At 45.6% G+C, this 22,743-nt stretch overlaps 1 protein-coding gene across 3 annotated transcripts in view; it reads right to left on the bottom strand.

The window, feature by feature from the left end:
* Positions 1-277: 277 nt before the first annotated feature.
* Positions 278-22,743, bottom strand: part of RALBP1 (ralA binding protein 1) — a 52,881-nt gene continuing 30,415 nt past the window's right edge. For 2 of the 3 annotated variants that reach the window (XM_040432931.1, XM_040432932.1), the window contains exons 5-10: positions 16,207-16,368; positions 13,905-14,036; positions 6,666-6,776; positions 6,258-6,379; positions 4,617-4,740; positions 278-3,800 (exon numbers count right to left, since the gene is read on the bottom strand). In XM_040432931.1, the coding sequence (XP_040288865.1) occupies positions 3,561-3,800; positions 4,617-4,740; positions 6,258-6,379; positions 6,666-6,776; positions 13,905-14,036; positions 16,207-16,368 (891 nt within the window). In that variant the 3' untranslated portion in view covers positions 278-3,560. The remainder of the gene's footprint in view (positions 3,801-4,616; positions 4,741-6,257; positions 6,380-6,665; positions 6,777-13,904; positions 14,037-16,206; positions 16,369-22,743) is intronic. The other variant, XM_040432933.1, reaches the window with a different exon arrangement.

Genomic DNA, 22,743 nt, shown 5'->3' with positions numbered 1-22,743 from the left:
CAAAAAATACTGCCTCAGCAGAACCAAATAACAGTGCTGCCGGTTAGATGGATAAATACACCTGATGCTCCTGAATTACTTAATGCCAAGAGCATCAGATATTTAGGCAGCTGGCCTGCACCCATGAGGCAAGCTTGGGCGCACCCCCTTCCCCCCATTTTCACCGCTTTGGTGGGAAGGTAATTCTTGCCCATCTTATCTGCATTTTCATGGGTGCCAACACAATACAATATCGATAGCGTCTCAAGGAACCTCCATAAATTTTTTACACAATATGCAGGTTTAAATTGATTCTTTATTTGCTCTGTTTGCATGATGTCAGGATAAGAAACATTAGCTAAGAGACTTACATAAAGTTGGGAGAAATAAAAATACTGATGACAATATTAATGGGAACTCATTGCTTTAAAAATGGACCAACATCAGTAAATACAAAATGTATTTGTAACAGACAGAAGGAAATATTAATACTTTTAGTCATTTAAAACAACAGGAAAATGACAAAAGAGCAAAGCTGCACTCTACCTGTGTACACATTGAATGGAACGTGTAGAATTTTGTAGGGTTGTTCATTCCAGTTAAATGGTCATTCGCACTGGGAATAGGAAATGGTCGTCCACCCAGCAGTGAGAGGTACAATGCTATTTTACACATAGGATCACACTGCCAGTACGTTTCAGACAGTGATGGTACCTTGTAAGTACCAGAGACCACTGTCACACTACAAATCCATCGTATACATCTAAGCACCAAGGAACCCTGTATCTCCAAAAATGGGACTGGAATGTGCTTTTTTTTTTAAATGGCTCCAAGAAAAATGTTATCCAGCCCATAAGTATTGCTGGGACTTCATAAACATGCACAATGATTATATAATACCGTTTCACAGCTCTGATGCCAGCCACAACAAGAGACAAGCATTGAATGTGACCAGGTCACTTAAGGACAGGTCCAAGCTAATGTCCAAGAATTCTGTACACGATTGACGTGCCAAAAAGAGCAATGGACTTCATTCTCAACACTTCTCTTTGTTGTGTTGGCTTTCAGGATCACCTTCGCATGGAACCATGAAGCGATTCATTCAACCATGCGTGATACCTGAATATAAATCACCGGTAAACTAGCAAATGTGGCTTAAACCTATAATACCAAAAAAAAGGAAGACCCATTCACAGGCTTCAAAGTCATTTGAGCCTATATAGCAATGTCACAGAAGAAACCCAACCCTACAGTAATTCTATGGCAAATATCAGCTGCCCTTATCTCAAGTATCTGACTCCAGTACATCACTCGGATTGAAAGAGAATTGCAAGAGGGACTGAGGCATTTGTCATATCCATAGACTGATTGCCATGAGAGAATACAGCACATTACAAGAACAACTGATGACAATTCAGCTTTCTGTCTTCACCAGAAAGATAAGATTTCTCAAAAAACTGATTAGCCTAACATTTATTTCTGCCTGCACAGCCAACAAAGAAAGATAGTATAATAAGATAACCAACAAGTAGCTTTCACATGAAGCATAAAAGGCACAAAAAGGTAAGTGAAGGGCTGAACGGTAAAGCTCATTACGTTCTAAGGGGCAGCAGGTAAGCAATCTAAAAGTGAATATATGTGAAATCAATGTGCCTACATCTGTCAATATTCTTCTAGTTCAAATCTTAAGATCCCTCCCGATACATTCTTGATCTTCACAACAGATGTGAAGGACTTATAACTGTTACTGATGCTCTTCAGTGGAAATGGAAAGAGCAACCATTCTTTGTAGTAATGGTGCAAAATCTACCCAAGATGTCCCGTAAAAATAGAGACAGTAAGGGTTAATTCCGGCCAAACGTTTCCCCACTTCTGCCATCAGTTCATTGGCAACTTATCCTTGAACCGAAGAGCTGAGTAACCTGAAGGCCCATACACATGACACTATTGGAGGCTGAATCTGCCGTTCAAGGTCTATGAGGAGTATGTATTTCCAGGCCGATCCTTTTGTTTCCATGGGAGGTGTCAGGCATTGGCCTTCTTCTCTCTCCCAATGGAAATGACCTAAATGCTCTTCCAAGCAATATATGTGTATGGTGGAGTCACGAGGTAGCTGTCAACTGAGCCTTTTGCCGACAGCTATGGAAGGAGTATGGGCTACTTAAGTTCTCAATCTGTGGTAAGTGTACCCCAAAGTTATACAAGGCATATCCCTAGGGGTTACTCACATTGTGGTACAGTATATAAATCACTAACATGGGTGTACTTTGATGTCATTTGTAAGGGGTACATGAACACTCATCTAAGGTAGACCACTAGTGGCTGGAGATCTGCTGATTTACAACACATTTTAAAAGGCTTGTAGTTATGCAGTGTATTTATTTCACTGTTTTCAGTGTTAATTTGTTTTTTTTACCTTTACTCAATCTCCAAACCACTGCAGCAATGTACATATTAAAGGGGTTTTCCAGGATTAAAACACTGATGCCCTATCCTCATGATATGATCCTCGGTGGGGGTCTGACACCCAGCATCCCCCTCAGATCAGCTGTGGCGCTCCGGTAAGTGCTGAGGACTCCGCACAGCATACCAAGCAGAGTGTTGTACACTGTACAGCCCTGTACACATGCCATGGGACAATGAACTTGATGTTCTAACGGGAGTGCTGAGGCCTATTCACGCGGGTGCTGGGATTGGCCGAACCCCTACCCAGATTGAGACTGATCCTCAACCCTGAGCAAAGGTCATAAATACTTTACTCAAGGAAAACCCCTTTAAGCTGTCTCTGGGGTTGACATAGTACCATCAATTGTCTTCTGTGCATGTACTTTGTCATTTGATGACCACAACAGAATATATACATAGAGAAGTGGTCACATGCCAATTTATATTGCTGCGACAGTAAGGAAATCAGAAGGCTAGTCCTGGTTCCTCACCCCATGGAAAGCCATACTACTTAGATACATGGTGAAAGTCTTCAGACTACTTACAACACAGGCCTGGGGACAAAGTCATACTGCAAAATGAATGCTGTTCTCTACAGCACTGCTGCATGACCCATGGCCATAAGAGAAAGCAGTAACAGCAGCAAGCCAGCAACACTGGAGAGCTGATCAGATCATAGAGAACCATGTACACCAATAGAATAAAAAATTTATTTGTAGTAGTCTCAAACAGGTGTATTCACAGCTGCAAAATCCCTGGCTTAGGTAATACAAAAAAAAACTACATGGTAAAGCTGCTCTGATGCCAAGATACTTATGAATAAATAATATAGACTGGTGTGCCTGGTAACATCCGCATCATAAAATCACCTAAAAATAAGTGTTAAAAAAATTCATAGCCACATTTCTGAAACACTTGCCACAAGTCCTGTCAATCAGAACACAACATTCTTTTCTCACCATAATTCTGTGTACAAAATAATTTTATATAAGTAACCCCAGAAAAGCTAGAACCCAAAGAACAGACTGGTACATAAAAGGACAGTTTTCCTCAGAAGGGGAGTGCCTTTGTCAAATAAAAACCACAGCAATGGCCTGTAAGGGTTAATGAGCACTTTACATGCGATTCTCTCCTTCTCAAATCAGTGTTTCCTTCCAGTCTTTAATTGGCGAGGGTCTCGCTTGCTCCTTCGTCTTTGTCTCGGAGGCAGCATCCCTCTGCAGCTGGGATCTGCTGCCCGCTTTCCCTGGCTCCTCTTCATCTTGCAGGTGGTCGGATTTAATACGCTGCATCTGTAACAGCCGGAGCTGCACACGCAACTCAATGATCGCTTCTCTCTCCTCGTGAATGGCTTGGTTCAAATGGTTGTTTTTAATCTGGCAAAAAAATAAAAAATAAAGTTGTAAGCTTGGAATAAAACACTGCTCTGAGTAGCGGTGCAAATGCAGAGGATCTGGTGCTGCTACTTGAGCAGCTCAGAAGCTGACCGATTCTGTGCTGCTCAAATAGCAGCAGATCCTCTGAGCTTGCGCCACTACTCGGAGCAACAGGGCAGATGCAAGATTGACAGGGCCAGGTTGGGGGGGGGGGGCTTAGTCCTTCACAGCTGAAGGAGACAGATTTTTTACAAATTTGACTCTTATGAATCGATTCGCTTATCACTCATCCCCAAAATCAAAACAGGAGAAAAAGGGAGAAACACAAGATGGCAAGAGCCTTTTTACACAGGTCAAGGATCGCTTGAATTATCAGGAAGGGATGTTCCTACGAATCCATAAACGCTTGTTCCTGATAATGGGCCCATGTAAAAGGTGCTCCTGATCACCTGACAAACGAGCACAGTGCTAGTTTTTTGGGTGATTGCACCTTTAATGCGGCACCTAAAATCATTCTTTGTTGGCAACACGTTCCTGTGTAAACATTGTATGTGCTGCCAATAGTATGCAAACTGAATGCAGGGGGTGAGGAAGGAATCATAATGTTAAAGCCCCTTCAAAACGACTATGGAGCGACTTGTACATTGTCCATAAGAATTCACTATTGACCATCGTACTGTGTGATGTGACCCTAAACAGACGATCAGAAGTTAGCTTGGAAACGGTCCGATGTATTTTTTGGAAATTAACATTGATATCAGGACAAAGGCGATAAATGCCAATGAATGTAATTCTATACTGTGAGCAGTGATTCACCTCTAGCTCTTCATTCTGCCGTTGAAGATCTTCCAGAATAATCTGCAGCTCTTCCTCATCCTCACTTTCACTCTCACTTTCTGATGAATATTCCTCTGTCTCACTCCGGCCATGTTGCTGGCGACTACAATGAAACAAGTCACATTTGAAATTCGCAAAAAGACAAGCATCCAATCTCTGTATGTGCTTAGGAATAAGGGTTTGCATCCCCTCACCCACCATTCTCTATCTGCCACTAGTTTTGACAGCATAATTGCAAAACATAATGACCCCCCTGTTCTCAAAATCAGTTGGTAATCCAGTATGGACCTCCTAACGATTAGACATCGACAGCATATCTAATGGTACGCCATCCATATTATTTCCAGGAAACCCTGTAAGGATCCTTTTACACAGCTCCATTCTGGGCTACAATGATCAGCCAATCGGCACTCAATTAAAAGCGCTTGCACAGGCTGATAGAAAGTGCATGGAGACAAACCTTCCCCCTTACTGTTACATTACATTGGCAACACAACACATCCCTCCTGCTGAAATGCTCACAAACTATCCAATCAGCCCATATCCAAACGGATGATGGCCCGCACATTTAGGCCCCTTGCAGACGAGCGTGTCCGGATGCGTTGCAAATGCATTCAGTGAAAAAATGCGTGATTTCGCAGGCAAAGTCATTCAGTTTTGCCTGCGATCGCGTTCGGTTCTTTTTATCGCACGGGTGCAATGAGTTTTGCACGCATGTGATAAAAAACTGAATGTATACAAACATCTCTTAGCAACCATCCGTGAAAAACGCATCTCATCCGCACTTGCTTATAAGACTCCACTGACTGGCATACACTTGAGTGGTATGTATCTGCATACCTTTTTTGCTGTATGGAATAGTATGCTATTCAATGCAGAAGAGCTAAAAACATAGCATACACCAACTTTTATTTTTATCCAAAAAATAATAATAAACGTGGTAAAGGTAAGAATAACAATCCAACAGCAGAAGACAAAAGATGAACACGGAACAGTAATTGGATTCTTATATTTTGGTTAAAATAAAATTAGCCCCTTAACAAAAAGCCACAAACAGATATGCAGTGTTAGGGCTCATGCACATGAGCGCAAGCGCTCAGTGCTCGTATTGCGGACCGTCAACGGCTGGTCTGCAATATATGGGCACTAGCTGTGTGCACTTCATGTTGCGGACCCATTGACTGGAATGGGTCCGCAATGTACAAGATACGACAAAGATGAGACTTCACCTAAAACATGTTTTATCTTTGGCCATATCTTGCGGAGTCCACGCGGCCAGTGCCTGTATATTATAGACCGCTATTTGCAGTCCGCAGCACGGGCACTGAGCGCTTAATATGGGCTTATACAGTAAACATAGATTTTACATATTTCCCCAAAAAGTGAAGACATGGAGAAACAGAAGAGCTGCCGACAAGGCTACTGTCGGACACTCAGTAGGCATCATGCACATGTCCTATTCTATTTAATAGGATGTGTGCAAGATATCTGCTGGGCATTATATGTTTGCCTTGGCAAATGTCCCGGGCAGACATGCAGCAGCACCATTTATCTGCCCAATCTGACATCGGGCGTGGAGAAGCCACAAGAATTTATAGGAGAACAACACAATCTCCCCACCTCTGTATCTCTGAGATTTCTGCTCGCAGGCGATCTATTTCTTCTTTCTCTGTAGCAATCTGTCGTCGCAAGAATTGCTCCATCGCCACCAGTTCTTCTTGCTCTGTGAGGATCTCATTTTCCTAACATAACACGCAAACATTAGTAATAGGCTTGAAATAATGTGTAGTCATGCAGACATACTCTATTACCACTGGGGGGCAGACTTTTCCCCTAGTCTAATACCACCCCTTTAAATGCTGTAAAAAGTTAGTAAAAGGAGTCCTTTAGGTCATACAGTACATATGCACTAGTCATTTCCACAGTAAGGGAAGTTGTAAATCTATGCAGGGCTAAGCACTAACTTGGAAAAGGCTCAGAACTTGGTCAGGGGGCTATAAATGTGCATATCGGTCATTATAGACATACCTGTGCCAGCAGTATATTGAGCACCTCTTCTTCATTTTCTGTCATTTCTTCTTTGGAAACATCTTCCTTTGAAAGGCTGGCAATTTCTTGGGCAATCTTGGTTTCACAGTCCTGTCAAGAGCAACTGGGATCAAATAACTGCCAATTGTTCTTTTTCTGTCAGACTAATATGTCAATTATCGCTAACAGAAAGTAATCAGAATAGAGCCCATAAGGATTAGGATGTTGTTAGCACTTGTAGCCAAGTGATAAAATTGCTGATAGTATGCAATAACGAGATTTTTGTAAAACTCACCTGTAAAATCTCTTTCTTGTATAGTTTATTGGGGGACACAGGACCGTGGTATAGCTTGCTGCTGCCACTAGGAGGCGACACTAGGCTGAAAAAAGGACTTAGCTCCTCCCCTGCAGGCTATACCCCCTCCAGCCTGGAGAGAGCATGTCAGTTTGTGCTCAAGCAGTAGGAGCAGTAGAAAACATGTGCCAAGTAAAAGAAAATGCAACAAACGCCGGCAGAAGCGAACCCGCTAAACACCCGACCGGCAACCAGACATCACTATCAACAATAATAAATACTGGGTGGGTGCTGTGTTCCCCAATGAACTACACGAGAGAGATTTCACAGGTGAGTTTCACAAAAATCTAGTTTTCTCGCTGGTATCATTGGGGGACACAGGACCGTGGGAAGTCCTAAAGCAGTCCACGGAGAGGGGAAAAAAAAAAAGAAAAATCTACGCCGATGGAAATAGCACTCAAGAATGCTTAATGCACTACTGCCTGCGAGACCCGGTGGCCCGGAGCAGCACTGGCGATGCCTAGGAAGCACCTGGCAAAAAAACTTGGAGAACGCGCGCCAGGAAGACCAAGGCGCTGCCTTATACAACCGCAAAGCTGATGCAGGGCGAAACATGTATCTCATGTAGAGCTGACCGCTGGTCAGATGTCCCGAACTCCACTAGGTGGTGCCTTGCCCCAGGAGCGGAATGCCTAAGCAGCCGCTAACGGATCCACCTGGAACACCCCATCGAGCCCTTCCAAGGACCTCCAGGAATGACCAGGTAAAAATCCGCACAGCGGAGAGAGCTCACTCTCTCGAGTGCGAGGTAGAAGGAAAAAAGGGAAAACAATGTCCTGTCGACGTGGAAGGCGGCGACTACCTTCAGCAAAAAAAGAAGGTAATGGGCAGAGCACTGCCTTATGCGAGTACCTGACAAGAAAAACGTACGTACAAGAAAGGCGCTCCCAACTCCCAAATTCGTTGGGTGGAAAAGCCCGCCACCAGGAATGCCACCTTCGCAGAAATAAAGAGGGGAAGAAGATTTGCAGAGAGGGGTCATGCTCCTCAATGAAACGCCACGGTCGTTTGGACGAAACCAGGTACCTGGCCCTAACTCTGGATGCAGAACCAAAATCCCAGACCACAGGATACAGACGCTCCACAGAAGCGGTCGATTGGCAGACCATTGCCCCCAGAGCCGAAGAGGCTTGCAGGGAGACTGAAAAGCTGGTTGATAACCCATAGAGAAAAATGCCTGAGTCAGACACGCCCCACCGCAGGCCAAGGAACCAATACATGTGAGATAGGTAGAGTAAAGCCGCTGCGAGGACCGCCGACGGTGAGGAGCTCCGTCAGTGACCATATATTAAACAGCGTGGCAACGCCAATCGCCGAAAATTTAGACCAGGCCAAGATAAGAGAAATAACCCTGCTGGATGGAGTGCGATGACGACTTCCAACGCCCCTCCCGTACCAGAGAACACTGGTTAGATAGGAGAAAAAATGATGAGGGGAGTCCAGAGCCGTGCCACGCATGGCTACTGGTCAGGTAGATAGAAGGGAGAAACAAGCAACCAGCGGCTTGAGGAGGAAGAAGAAATAGAAAAGATGTTCCATTCCAGGAACGAAACGTCCATCAGCGATGGTAAGGCATGACAGGACCCCCGCTCCGCCTGCCGTGGGGAGTCTCGTAGTCTACCCACGGAATGGGTAGTGAAAAGGTATGATCACCATCGGACTGACGTGACAGACATTATTCATGCCGTAAGAGAGATAATTGTAGATACAGGTAGCAAGCCCATGATCAATAGGAAGGATTCACCTGTAGAAGGAGGGTGTGGAGGAGTCACAGTCCACCAGCCGGGACCGGAACCAATACCCCGTGTCAATGCAGATGAGGGGAAGGTAGTAACGTAGGAGCCACCAAGGCTTGTGGGGTGGCCGTGAACCTGGAGCCAGAGAAGGAAAAAGATGGAAAGAGAGAAAAAGTCAGGGCAAAGCTCATCCCCCATCTGGGACTAGCACTATGCAGAAGAAGCCACAGGATGATAGTGACGGTGCCATCCTCCGCCTAAGAAGAAACCCATGCAAGGGGAACCACAAGTGTATTGCTAGCATCATATTCCAACTGAGGAGGGGGCCACAAATGTGTCGCTAGAAGAATCCGCCACCAAACGAAGGAGCTGCGGAGGAAGAACCCTAGTATGTCGTGACAACGTAAAGATCCCTCGTGTCATTGTACTCACAGCATGTCCCGTCAATGCTGAGGGGAAGGTCTGAGGACTTGCTGTATAAGTCATGGAACCCTACTGCCCCAGTGAAGTAGAGCTAGCCTAAAACACCCCATCATACAAGGGCGCCAAACAGGAGCAACCGCCAAGCTAGCGTCAGGGAAAAACCTCTACCTGAGGGGGGACGCCCCACTGCAACAGCTACGACCCTTAGCACCAGCGTAAAAGGTGCACATGCGGAGGAGAACACACTGTAAAACTTAAACCAGAGTGTCAGCATAACCACTTTCCCAGATAAGGAGGAGTGGAGCTAGAGAATACAGAGTCAGTGCGACCCTCGACTCGCTGGAGCGGAATCACAATATTATGTGCACTGGCGTATGCCATTCACCTTGTTGAGAACAAACACCATGACCAGATGAGTTGTGGGTCTCTAGGATACTGAAGTGTTGCCGGGTAACTCCCTGAGAGGACAGAGGGCGACATATTCAAGCCCCAAACCAGTACCGGCAAGAAAAAAGGGGCACAACGGGGAAATAGCCACGGTATCCACTGTAGGCATCCATAGTTACCAGATGAATAGTCCAGGGCCCAAAAGAAGCTAAGGCAACTAGAGCCCTGGCACAGTGGAGGTGCAGCATCTCAAGATGCTTAGTTACCCAACCGTTAGCTATCACTAACGAAAGGGTAAAATAACAGTAAGCATGGAGATGTGGATGTGACTGAAGAAATAACCTCCAGTGGTAGTGCAATAGCCCGCTTAAGGAAGCGGGTAGCGCAACCGTCAGAACCGTATCCAACGGTACTGGAAGTACCCCATCAATGGAGTTTGACAATGCGTACATTGAGCCCTGCCTCAGGTGGTAGTGCAAAAGTTCCGCCCTAAAGGGGGGAAAACGCATACAGCAAGAACTGTATCCCAAGGAAGTGTAAGCACCCCACCTAAGGAAAGGGGTGATGCATACTGCAGGAACTGAATCCAATGGCAGAGAGATTATGCCACAAAAGGGAAAGGGTATGCATATCGCGAGTCCTATATCCGGTGAGAGTGCAATTACCCCACCTAGAGAGGGGTAACGCATACGGGAAACACTGTGCTGTAACGCCACCTATGAAAGAGGCTAATGCATACGGTAAGTATGGTACCCATAGAAATGCAATTCCGCAACCTACAGAAGGGGGAACGCCTACCGCCGGCGCTGCAGCCCGTGCTAGCGTCGTTAGTCCACCTAAGGAAGGAGGTAATGTCTAAGGCAAGTACTGTATCTAGTAATAGTGCAAATACTCCGCCTAAGGAAGGGAGAAATGCATATGACAAATACTGCTGCCTACCGTGAACGCAAACTTGGAAGATTGCGCTGGGCAATGACAGAGACCGAATCAGTTATTCCCCCCCCCCCCCCCCCTCGGACAGAACCTCTACAGGGAGGAAGGGTGCGTCTGAGCGTGACAGAGGAGGAAATAAGTGCAATCTTATGTGTGCAATCTTGACTCTCAAAGTCTTGTCCATGGCAGCCACAAACTACCCTAGTGGGATTTATTATCCAAATTACCCGGGGGGTGGAATGGGAACCTCCAGAGGTTCACTCACCGGACTGTGTAGGCGGTGTCTTATCAACCAAATGACCCTGGAGGGTGGATTGGGAAGGTCCGGAGATCCTCCATTGGACTGAGCAGGTGGTGCTTATCAACCAAGCAACCCCGGAGGGTGATTAGCGGTTCAGTGGTCCTCCATTGGATTGCGCAGGCAGTGCTCATCAACCAAGCAACCCCGGAGGGTGATTGGGAAGGTCTGGGGGTCCACCACTGGATTGCGCCGGAGATGCTTATCAACCAAACGACCTCTGAGGCTGATTGGGGAGGTCTAGAAATGCTCCACTGGAGTGCGCAGGCGGAGCTTATCAACCACACAACCTCGGAGGGTGAGTGGGAAGGTCCTGCGCAGTCGGTGCTCATCAATCAAGCAACTCAGGATGGTGGATTGGGAAACCACAGAGGTCCTCCTCTATCCGGGATGCACTTTAGTTTTTATTTTATTTATTTTAAAATGGATGCCCAGCCTCAAGTGGGCAAGAGGCAAGGAGGGGTTAAAATGTGCAGCAATAAAACCCTTGCACCGCAGATAGTATAATACTGTGCCACTGCCAGCCTCAAAGCGGTGGCTGTCCGGGCCCAAAGGTCGGATGTCACTGCCGACCGGCCAGAGTACAGAGCGACTTGGTGCTGCTGGGACCGGAAACGGAAGGGAGGTAGGTTCAAGTGAAGCCAGGGTCCGGTCGCCCTGTGCGGGCTTTAACCCTTCCGGAGCAGCGCGCACGGCGCCTGCTGCCTAGAAGGGTGGATAATAGCTCTGGGGAGCGGGAAGCCTCCTCCGCTCCCCTCCCTGCATGACCGCTGGTAGTAAGGTCCGGACCACAGCAGCGCGGACGGCCGCCCGCTGCGTGCGGACAGTGTCTGTGGGACGTGGCCATTAACCCCCTATGCGCCGCGAGGGGTAGTGGAGGGATGCCCTCAGAAATCCTGGGCACAAAAATTGGAACCCGATGTCTGCCAAAGAAAAAATGGGAGGAGAGTGGAGCCTGGTGTCCGGCCGAAAAGAGAGAGAGGGAAGAGGGAGTCCGGTACTTGTCCAAAGAGGGATGGAGGCAGGGAGATGGTTAAACCTACTTACCTAGTCCAGTGTACTCGCCCATCTTCCTCCTCTTCTCTTCACCCTCCCTAGTGGACCGGCAGGTCAGCTTTTCCAGCAGGGTCACCTCCTCAGCTGCTGGCACCGGAGTGGCAGGAGTCTGGTATGGCAGGAGGGTCTTCTTTGGTGGACCTAGGTGACCCCTTGGCTGGCGGGAAGCAGGGGAGCGAGGCTGCCCTGGTCCTCCTTTTGCTTCTATGGGAGGTAAGCGGTGGATTTTCTCACCAGTCTTGCTCCCTGGGATAACAGAGAGGCTGGGCAACTCTGTTTCCCAACCTAAAAGGAAAAATATTAAATAAAAAAAGAATCAACTAAGAAAGCCGCCCTGCATAAAGCAGGGAGGTCTGCCTCCTACGACACTAAGCTAAAAACTGACATGCTCTCTTCAGGCTGGAGGGGGTATAGCCCGCAGGGGAGGAGCTAAGTCTTTTTTAAGCCTAGTGTCGCCTCCTAGTGGCAGCAGCAAGCTATACCATGGTCCTGTGTCCCCCAATGATACCAGCGAGAAACACTGTTCATGCTGTACAATGCTGTCTCTACATTGTATTCTGTTCAGTCCCACTGACATGTACAGCACACTGCTTGTGCAGATATACAGCTAAATGTGTGTTTCTGTTTAAAAGACACATATACATATTGTTTTAACAAATTAAGGCCTCATGCACACGACCGTGGTGTGTTTTGCGGTCCGCAATTTGTGGAATGGCACGGACAGCCTTCAATATAATGCCTATTCTTGTCTGCAAAGCGCAGACAAGAATAGGACGTTATATTTTTTTGCGGTCCACGGAACGGAGCAATGGATGTGGACAGCATCTTTTACGGCCCCATTGAAGTGAATAGGTCCGCATCAGAGCCGCCAAAACGGCGGCTCGGATGCGGACCCAAACAACGGCCGTGTGCATGAGGCCTAAGGCTGTAGAATTTTCCTGATCTGTTGCATTATCCATCAGTGTACGTATTAATCACAAAATTATACGATGAAATACACAAATTGTGGAAAGTAAATAAATACAGCAGGTATAAAATAACATTTTTGGATTTTTCATCTCCATACAGCAATATGGGGGCTTGTTATGTTTCAGGACAAGATGACGTTTCTACAAGTACCATTCTGGGGTAAATAGAAGCAAACACCATTCCACCATCTTTTCTCTAATCCAAGCAGTTGCAGCAGGAGTGTGACTGTGTATTACAGCTATCCACCGGCTGGTAATTGCAGGGCACACTGATGGTGCCTTGACTTAGAGGGGTTTTCCAGGCTCCTGCTATTCACCTAGCCTCTGGATAGATCATTATTATCCGATCAGTGACAGGTTGACACTCTGCACCCCCACTGATCAGCTCTTCCCTGTAAGCCTCCAATGCTGGAGCTAGCACTTTGAATGGAACAGGAAGTGTAGTGGCCGTGCTGGGTACTGCAGCTCAGTTGTCATTGAAGAGAATGGCAGCAGAGTTGCATGAACCCGACATGGCCACTACATTTTGGATGGAACAGGAAGCACAGCTCAGGTTGAAAGGGCTAGTTCCAGCACCAGAGTCTGTAAGGAAGAGCTGATCAATGGGGGTGCGGGGTGTCAGAGCCTTACCGACCAGATATTAATGGTCTATCCTAAGGGGCCCGGAAAACCCCTTTAATAATATGTCAAAGTGAGATGACTATTTGAGCACCTTCACATACTATGATGTCACGGTACAGGAAGGAGTTAATAAGCTGCAGCAGAGAAATCGGGAAGGTGCAGAAATCAAGAAGGGGTTAATCAGCAGAGAAAATCAGGAAGGGGTTAATCAGCTGCAGAAGAAAAAAATCAAAGAGCCGCACAAGATAGAAGCGACTAGATAAGAGGTGGACAGTGTGTGAAATGTGTGCAGCTGTGCTGGACATGGGACAGTCCAACCAAGTCACATGATGCCCTAAATCCGCACACTGGGTCCTCGCCAAGAACCATACAAGGGGAAGCCTTGTCCTCCATGCCATTATGCATGCCTGTTGAGGAAATGTTTAACAGAGCAGACAGCCCGAGACCCAGAATATCACACACCTGCCTTTTAGCTTCTCGCAACTTCCTTTTAAGCGCAGTTAGAATTCTCTGCACCTCCCACAGCCGTTCTTCCTTCGACAGATCTTTTATGCCAGCCTGCAGATCTCGGTGCAAACAGTTTAAGAGAAATTCCTATTAAAAAAAAAAAAAAACAGAAACATTAGTCAAACCATCTGTGGATCAGGATGTCTATAAGGTAGGATCTGAGAGATTGTGAGAAAAGAAACTGTATATTGATGTTCTGGTGGGACCGCTCGACTCCCCTATCCTTATTCACAGCACATATACGTATGGGAGAACAGTCAGCTGAACAAGCATTTGGCTGACACTAACCAAAATGTATGGCCGGTTTTAGCCATTTCCTGACGTGTGACGTACTACTGCGTCACATGTCGGGTCTTTAAAGATGGTATGCTAGTGCATTGGAGTCTATGACAATAGCAATCTGATGATTGATTGTTATATTCCCTATAAATAAACAAACTTAAAAAGATATGGATTCAAAATACACCCCTTTCCCTAAAATGAGAATAACATTTTTTAAAAAAATACACATCATGGGTATCGCCACATGCGAAAACGCCCTTACTATCAAAATATAAAACTATTAAGCCCAAAAAGTTGTACACCTCAGAATGGCATCATGAAAAGTACAGATCCACAGAGCCATTCTACCTATTTAAACACCCACATTGATATATGGCACATGCAAACGTTTAACCCGCAAAGGAGATCTCTAGGAAATTTTACCAAAATACTATAAATAGATTAAAATAAACAGTGAGACAGCTGCACTTGAATGGACCCCCCCCTCCCCCCCGGAGCTGTAACAGAGGGCAGAGCCCAAGTGGCCTTTTACTAAATCACCCTAGCAGACTAATTAGAACAGTGAATGGGGAGATCTCTGGATCCAGACATGGTAAAGTCTAGTTTTGTTAAAGGGCTTCTGTCACTCCACTAAACTAATTTTTTATTTTTTTGTCTCCTTAAAATCCTTATGCTGCGATTTCTCAATATATAGGGCTATTACTCAGTTTGGTTCAGTAGTTATATAAAAAAACAGACTTTTATAATATGCAAATTACCTCTCTATCAGCAGGTAGGGCGGCCGCATCCTCCATTCATAATGACGCCCCCTCCTCATGTTGATTGACAGGACCAGCCAATGCGCTCGTCCTCTGACTGGCCCTGTCTGCGTTTTAAATCTCGCGCCGGTCTTCAGTTGGCGCAGGCGCACTGAGTGGAGGACGCTCGCTCGGCCGCTCCATCCTCAGTGCGCCTACGCCGGGTGTACATGTGACGTCATCTGCGCAGGCGCACTGAGGATGGAGCGGCCGAGCGAGCGTCCTCCACTCAGTGCGCCTGCGCCAACTGAAGACCGGCGCGAGATTTAAAACGCAGACAGGGCCAGTCAGAGGACGAGCGCATTGGCTGGTCCTGTCAATCAACATGAGGAGGGGGCGTCATTATGAATGGAGGATGCGGCCGCCCTACCTGCTGATAGAGAGGTAATTTGCATATTATAAAAGTCATTTTTTTTATATAACTACTGAACCAAACTGAGTAATAGCCCTATATATTGAGAAATCGCAGCATAAGGATTTTAAGGAGACAAAAAATAATAATTTGTTTAGTGGAGTGACAGAAGCCCTTTTTTAATCCTCATTCACAGACAGCACACGTCCCCATCCATTTTAATGTGTGCATTCAGACATCAGCATTTTAGCACGGTCCATAGGTCCGTGTTTTCAGCATGTATGCATGCTCTATTTTGTCCGTGTTCACGGATCCATCACGTCTATTATAGTCTATGGGTCCCTGAAAACCACGGATGCAAGACAGGTGCCATCCGTGTTTCACAGATCATTAGGAAGAGAAGCTTTGAAAATTATTTTTCAGCTGTTTAGCGTCAGTGAAACATGGATGCAACATGGACAGCAAAAGACGGACACACGGACCCAACACGGATCCTTCACAGACAGTTTCATGGATGCATCACTGACCACCTGCTCACGGATTTGAGCACGGACACGGACGTGTGAATGAGGCTTTATGAAGAGACTGTCGTGTACTATATGATGTCTGATTTTCATTTTTTTTACATTGATGGGATAACCCATTTAAGGCTATGTCCACATCAGATACAATGTGTACCTGCCTGTGTGTGGCAAACAGGCAGCATTGAACAGTAACAGCAAATTCGATATTCTAAGTCTCATCCACATGATGCAAGAAAAAAAAAAAAGAAGAAGTCCACACAATTAGGACAGCCCTTACAGGTATAAATACTATCACAACAAACCTGCCGCCTGATTTCCTCTTTAATAGTTTCTTGGGTTTCAGGAAGGGCAGGCATGGTGGCCATGTTAGACCAGCGGAGAGGTTTTATCACCTTCTTGATAACCGTACCACCAAACAGCTCCTGCACGTGTGTAAAGAACACATACAGGACTCTGTTGCTGATCTGGAAGACAAAAAAAAAAGATGTAAATTATGGCAACGTATGCGCTATTGTGAGGACAGCCTAGTTCTGGCCTCCAAACAAGTGCAGTATCTGATCCATTGTTATTTCAGCTCAAAATCCCCCCTAAATTTTATTTTATTTTTTAAATCTATAAAATGACCTCACCTTAACCCTTAGGGATTTCTCTCATACATCCTTGCATAGTGGCATTTCAGTAGCTAAGAACATATGCAATCAGCCTTATCTATTGCTGGCTGGATCTCAGGCTTTGGCTGCATTGACACGTCCATAGAACACGGTCCGTGTGATACCGGCCTGGATTTCTTCAGAGTGCAGGAGCGCACGGTGTCATTGGTTGCTATGACGCCGTGCACTTCCTGCTGCCGCCGCTGTACAGAGATACACTGGTATAGATCATACCAGTGTATTACTGTACTGCAGCGGCAGCAGGAAGCGCACGGCGTCATAGCAACCAATGACGCCGTGCGCTCCTGCACTCTGAAGAAATCCAGGCCGGTATCACACGGACCGTGTTCTATGGACGCGTGAATGCAGCCTTTGTAGCACCTAGAGATATCAGTCAGGTCTTGTTTTAAAGCTGACAATCTAAGCTCTGAAACAAGAACCCCAGGATTGCAGTGCTAGCTGCTCATGAGTGACAGCCCTTGGAAAAGTGTCGCAGTGAGAACAGCATACACGTGCAGCTCTCACTTCCAACCTGATTTTTTAAAGGCTGTATCTCCCAATGTTGAGCAGCTAGCACTGCAATCCTGGTCTTGTTTTAAAGAGCTTTTAAAGAAACCAGGCTTACATCTCTAGTTGCCACTCAGTGTGAGATATTCCAGGTTATATCAGCTTTTCTCCCCTTCAGCCAGCAGTGCTCTCAGCCAATATGGTGGAGGAGGGGGAGGGACATACTGATGTTCTCCTCTCTCCAAGCCTTAATGTACATAGAATGATGAGGAGGGAAACAAGGACTTCTGTGCAAGTTCAATCCCCCCCCCCCCCCCCCAGCAATCAGAAAGCATATTTGTTCTTTGATTACCACATATGGTGGGTATGATGAGTGCTTACTCATCCAATAGCTCCTTTGTGCCTAATTAGGCCATTTATTGAGGCCATGACCCGGATGTTTACCAGTGTCTAGATCACAAATGTGGTGCCAATATTCAAGAAGGGTCCAAAAAGAGAGCCCAGAAACTATAGGCCGGTAAGTTTAACATCTGTCGTAGGTAAACAGTTTGAAGGTTTACTAAGAGATGCTACCTCAAGGAAAATAAGCAAATAACGCCATATCAGCATGGCTTCATGGGGATCGGTCATGTCAAACTAATTTCAGCAGTTTCTATGAGGAGGTAAGTACTAGACTTGACAGCGGTGAATCAATGGATGTCGTGTATCTGGACTAATCCAAAGCATTTGACACTGTACCACATAAAAGGTTAGTATATAAAATGAGAATGCTCCGACTGGGAGAAAACGTCTGTATGTGGGTAAGTAACTGGCTCAATGATAGAAAACAGAGGGTGGTTATTAACGGTACATACTCAGATTGGGTCACTGTCACTAGTGGGGTACCTCAGGGGTCAGTATTGGGCCCTATTCTCTTCAATATATTTATTAATGATCTTGTAGAAGGCTTGCACGGTAAAATATCAATTTTCACAGATGACACTAAACTGTGTAAAGTAATTAACACTGAAGAGGACAGTATAATACTACAGAGGGATCTGGATAGATTGGAGGCTTGGGCAGATAAGTGGCAGATGAGGTTTAACACTGAGAAATGTAAGGTTATGCACATGGGAAGGAATAATGCAAGTCACCCGTACATACTAAATGGTAAAACACTCGGTAACACTGACATGTAAAAGGACTTAGGAATTTTAGTGAACAGCAAACTAAGCTGTAAAAAACAGTGTCAGGCAGCTGCTGCCAAGGCTTATAATAAGATAATGGGTTGCATCAAAATGGGCATAGATGCCCGTGATGAGAACATAGTCCTGCCACTTTACAAATCACTAGTCAGACCACACAAGGAGTACTGTGTACAGTTCTGGGCTCCTGTGAACAAGGCAGATGTAGCAGAGCTGGAGAGGGTTCAGAGGAGGGCAAGTAAACTAGAATTGGTGGACTACAGTACCCAGAAAGATGATCAAAATTAGGGTTATTCACTTTAGAAAAAAGGACGACTGAGGGGAGATCTAATAACTATGTATAAATATATCAGGGGTCAGTACAGAGATCTCTCCCATCATCTATTTATCCCCAGGACTGTGACTGTGACGAGGGGACATCCTCTGCGTCTGGAGGAAAGAAGGTTTGTACACAAACATAGAAGAGGATTCTTTACGGTAAGAGCAGTGAGACTATGGAACTCTCTGCCTGAGGAGGTGGTGATGGTGAGTACAATAAAGGAATTCAAGAGGGGCCTGGATGTATTTCTGGAGTGTAATAATATTACAGGCTATAGTTTTTAGAGAGGGGTCGTTGATTCAGAGAGTTATTCTTATTGGAGTCGGGAATGGAATTTTTTTTTCCCTTTCAGTGCGGAAAATTGGCTTCTACCTCAGTTTTTTTTTCCCCTTCCTCTGGATCAATTTGCAGGATAACAGGCCGAACTGGATGGACAGATGTCTTTTTTCGGCCTTCTAAACTATGTTACAGGGCCAAAAACGTTGTGCGCAAAATACAAAAACTTCAATAAAGTTTACATTTCACATTGTCCCTATCCTCTCCATACCCGATGTGAAGAGTAAAATATGCAAATGTCTCTAGCAGTAACAGCGATAACGATCATCACAAGAGGCGTCTAACATAGTTCTGACAGATGCAGAAGATTTTCATGGGACAGAAAAGACATTTTCACTCACTGTCGCCAGAAATAATCGTTTTTTCAATTAATCTTAAAAATAAAAAAAAAGGCGTGCAGGTTTTAAGAGGCTTTTTGTGAACATATTAAGGACTCAACACCCAAGCCTCCTGCAGTTCAACAGAACCAGAGTTATGGTGCTCTAACTAATTTCTGATAAACCGCAAGAAAATCAAGCACCCATCTTATACCGATGTTAAAGCGGCCTTAGGGCTCATGCACACGACCGTTCTTTTGCAGTCCATTTTTCACGGATCCGTTGTTCAGTATCTGAGTTTTTTTTTCTCTGATTTAAGTCCTCTTCTGTTCCGATATTCCACAAAACATATCCGTATGGTTTCCGTATGTGATCCGTTTTTTGCGGATCGGAAACGGAGACAGTAACTTATCACCACAAACACATGAGCAATATGAGCTGGGCATAGCAATTCTACAGTATGGATCCGCAAAATATAGATGAAATACCGATGACATACGGATGTGTTCCGTGTGCGTTCCGTATTTTTTGTGGACCTATTGACTTGAATGGGGCCTCGGACCGTGATTTGTGGGCAATAGGACATGCACTACTTTTTTGCGGAACGGAAATACAGAAACTGAATGTGCGCACAGTACCTTCCGTTGTTTTTGCGGACCTATTAAAGTGAATGGTTCCGCATACGGTCCGCAAAAAAAATAAATAGTACGGAAGCGGAAAGAAAATACGTTTGTGTGCATGAGCCCTTAGTTAAAGCAATATATTAGGTTTAGCAATTTATCATTAATTAGGATTACAGTTTGTATAGGATGGAAAATTATCGATAATATATGTCTTTGCGAGTCCAGTTTCAGTTTGTAACTGAAGTACTGCCACCATGTGGTTGGATGACCACATGACGCACTAAGACATTTATATACGTGGGCCAATAGAGGGAGACTTGACACCCAATTGTTACTGTAGAGGACAGTGTGGTCCACACTCACCAGCTGGGGTGTGAGGATTGAGGGAACGATGCCACGCCACCCACTCACCAGTGTGGCAGAGGGCAGGTCCTGTACACACAGTCAGCGCCCACATCAAATCGCTGTACAGGAAAATACAGCGTGATGTTGGCGGTACCAAGGGGGAGGGGGGTTAGTAGAGGAGGAAGCGGTCTCACCCAAAATCACTCCACTGGGCCCTGTGCTCCGCAGTGTAGCAGAGCACATCCCACTACACTAAGCTGCTGGTTTGGCTCAGATTCTTCTGCTACACCAACCTGTGGCCAACCGTTCCTGCTGCATTCAGTGCCCACATCAAATCACTGCATGGGAATGTACAATGTGAGCGGTGACAAAGTATACCCGCAATGTTGTTCATCAGGAAATATTTTAATTACATGCACTAACAAAAGAAAAGCCTGCGGCGGCTTACAATAAGTTCCACCAGTGTCTACGAAAGTAGGCCAGTGGAGCTCCACGTTGGTTTGTCCTGGGTATTTTGTATATTCAAAATAGCTGATGCCTTTGCATTACGACTATTATTCCGAATTCCACTAATTGATTTTCATGAGCAAGGATATTTCTATATGCAGATTGCAGTCGTCGTAATGGAACAAGAACTTGCATGCAAAAGTTGGTTAGTGCATTCCTAAAACACATGCAGCATTGAAAGTAGACACGTGTGGCATTTATGAACGCCTCATATCTAACATTTTTTCAGTCTATATTTTATTTGCATAAGGAGTACACATTAGTCGCAAATTTGAATTTTTGTCCAATTTTTGCTCATGCTCACCGTTTGCTGCAAAGCTGCATGAAAGAGGTTGTGTGTATTAGGACCAGCTCTCATAAAAAGGTTAAGCAACGCAATGCCAAGCAGTACCGTAGAACAGTTTATTTGGGTCCAGATTTATATTTAGTCAGTTTATAATTACATAAAGTAAGCACTACCACAATTATAGAGCTTCCGGCTATTGCACAGTGTTCTCAAGGGCTGTCTCAATTCCCAGCTTGTTAAAGGGTCACTAATGCCAGAATCCAAAAACGCACACAAAAAAGAACCACCTTTGTTATTTGCTCATTTCGTTAGATATAACAATTCCAGACCATGAAAAATACAATAAAAGAGCAGTGCACTGTTCTCTCAGGCTGCAACTACCACTTCTCCCTATACCTCCGATGCTAGTGCAGACAAGAATAGGACATGCTCTATCATTTTTTTCGGGCCGCAGAACACAATGTGATGTCTGCATCTTTTGCGGCTCCATTGAAACTAATGGGTCCGCACTTGTTTCTCAAAATTGCAATACGGATGAGGACCCAGAAATACAGTCATGTAAATGGACCCTAAGAGTGACTATTTTGTTGGAAGGAACCTCCTAGTTACTAATAGAACAAAATAGATTTGGTAACTGCCAGGCATGATGCGAAGTGTACAAGCTCTAGTATAATATATACAGCTGAATACATAACCTGCTCAGTTACACAGTGATAGTTGCTAGGCAGGAGACTGAAGGTAGGAATCCCCATAACATCCTCCATCATGTAGCACAGCTAGACATATTTGTCATTCAGGGTCCCGGGAAAGCTAGGTAACACTTTAGTCTAACTAAATAAAACTTTCTCACTCCCGAATAGTGCCATAGGTAGGCAGATGTGCCTTTCAAGGTCCTAGGAACGCTGGATTAAAACTGTGTAACTGTAACAAACTCTTAGGCCCCTTTCACACGGGCGAGATTTCCGCGCAGGTGCAATGCGTCACGTGAACGCATTGCACTCGCACTGAATCCAGACCCGTTCATTTCTATGGGGCTGTGCACATGAGCGGTGATTTTCACGCATCACTTGTGCGTTGCGTGAAAATCGCAGCATGCTCCTCTTTGTGCGTTTTCCACGCAACGCAGGCCCCATAGAAGTGATGCAAGTGCGGATGCGGTGCGATTTTCACGCACAGTTGCTAGGAGACGATCGGGATGGGGACCCGATCATTATTAATTTTCCCTGATAACATGGTTATAAGGGAAAATAATAGCATTCTTAATACAGAATGCTTAGTACAATAGGGCTGGAGGGGTTAAAAAAAAAAATCAGTTGAGGGGTTAATCGCGCGGATCAGAGCGTCCTGTCAGAGGTCGGGTGCCGGGAATGTTCTTCAGTCTCTGCATTGGTGGCAGTGGGCAGTTCCGATCGGAGTCCCAGCAGTGTAATGCTGGGGCTCCGATTGGTTACCATGGCAGCCAGGACGCTACTGAAGTCCTGGCTGCCATGGTATGTTAGTGAGCAGCATTATACTCATGTGCGCCGTGGCCGCCGGTCGCTCCATCTTCTGTTTGTGCGGCGCATTGTTAATGCTTATAGCATTAGCAATACGCCACACAGACCTATGAGAAGGAGCGCCCGGCGGCCACGGCGCACGTGAGTATAATGCTGCTCATTAACATACCATGGCAGCCAGTACTTCAGTAGCGTCCTGGCTGCCATGGTAACCAATCGGAGCCCCAGCATTACACTGCTGGGACTCCGATCGGAACTGCCCACTGCCA

The sequence above is a fragment of the Bufo bufo genome, chromosome 5 (genome assembly GCF_905171765.1).
Source record: "Bufo bufo chromosome 5, aBufBuf1.1, whole genome shotgun sequence".
Taxonomy (NCBI): Eukaryota; Metazoa; Chordata; class Amphibia; order Anura; family Bufonidae; genus Bufo; species Bufo bufo.
The sequence above is the reverse complement of the archived record's forward strand: the minus strand, read 5'-3'. Positions and strand labels throughout refer to the sequence as shown.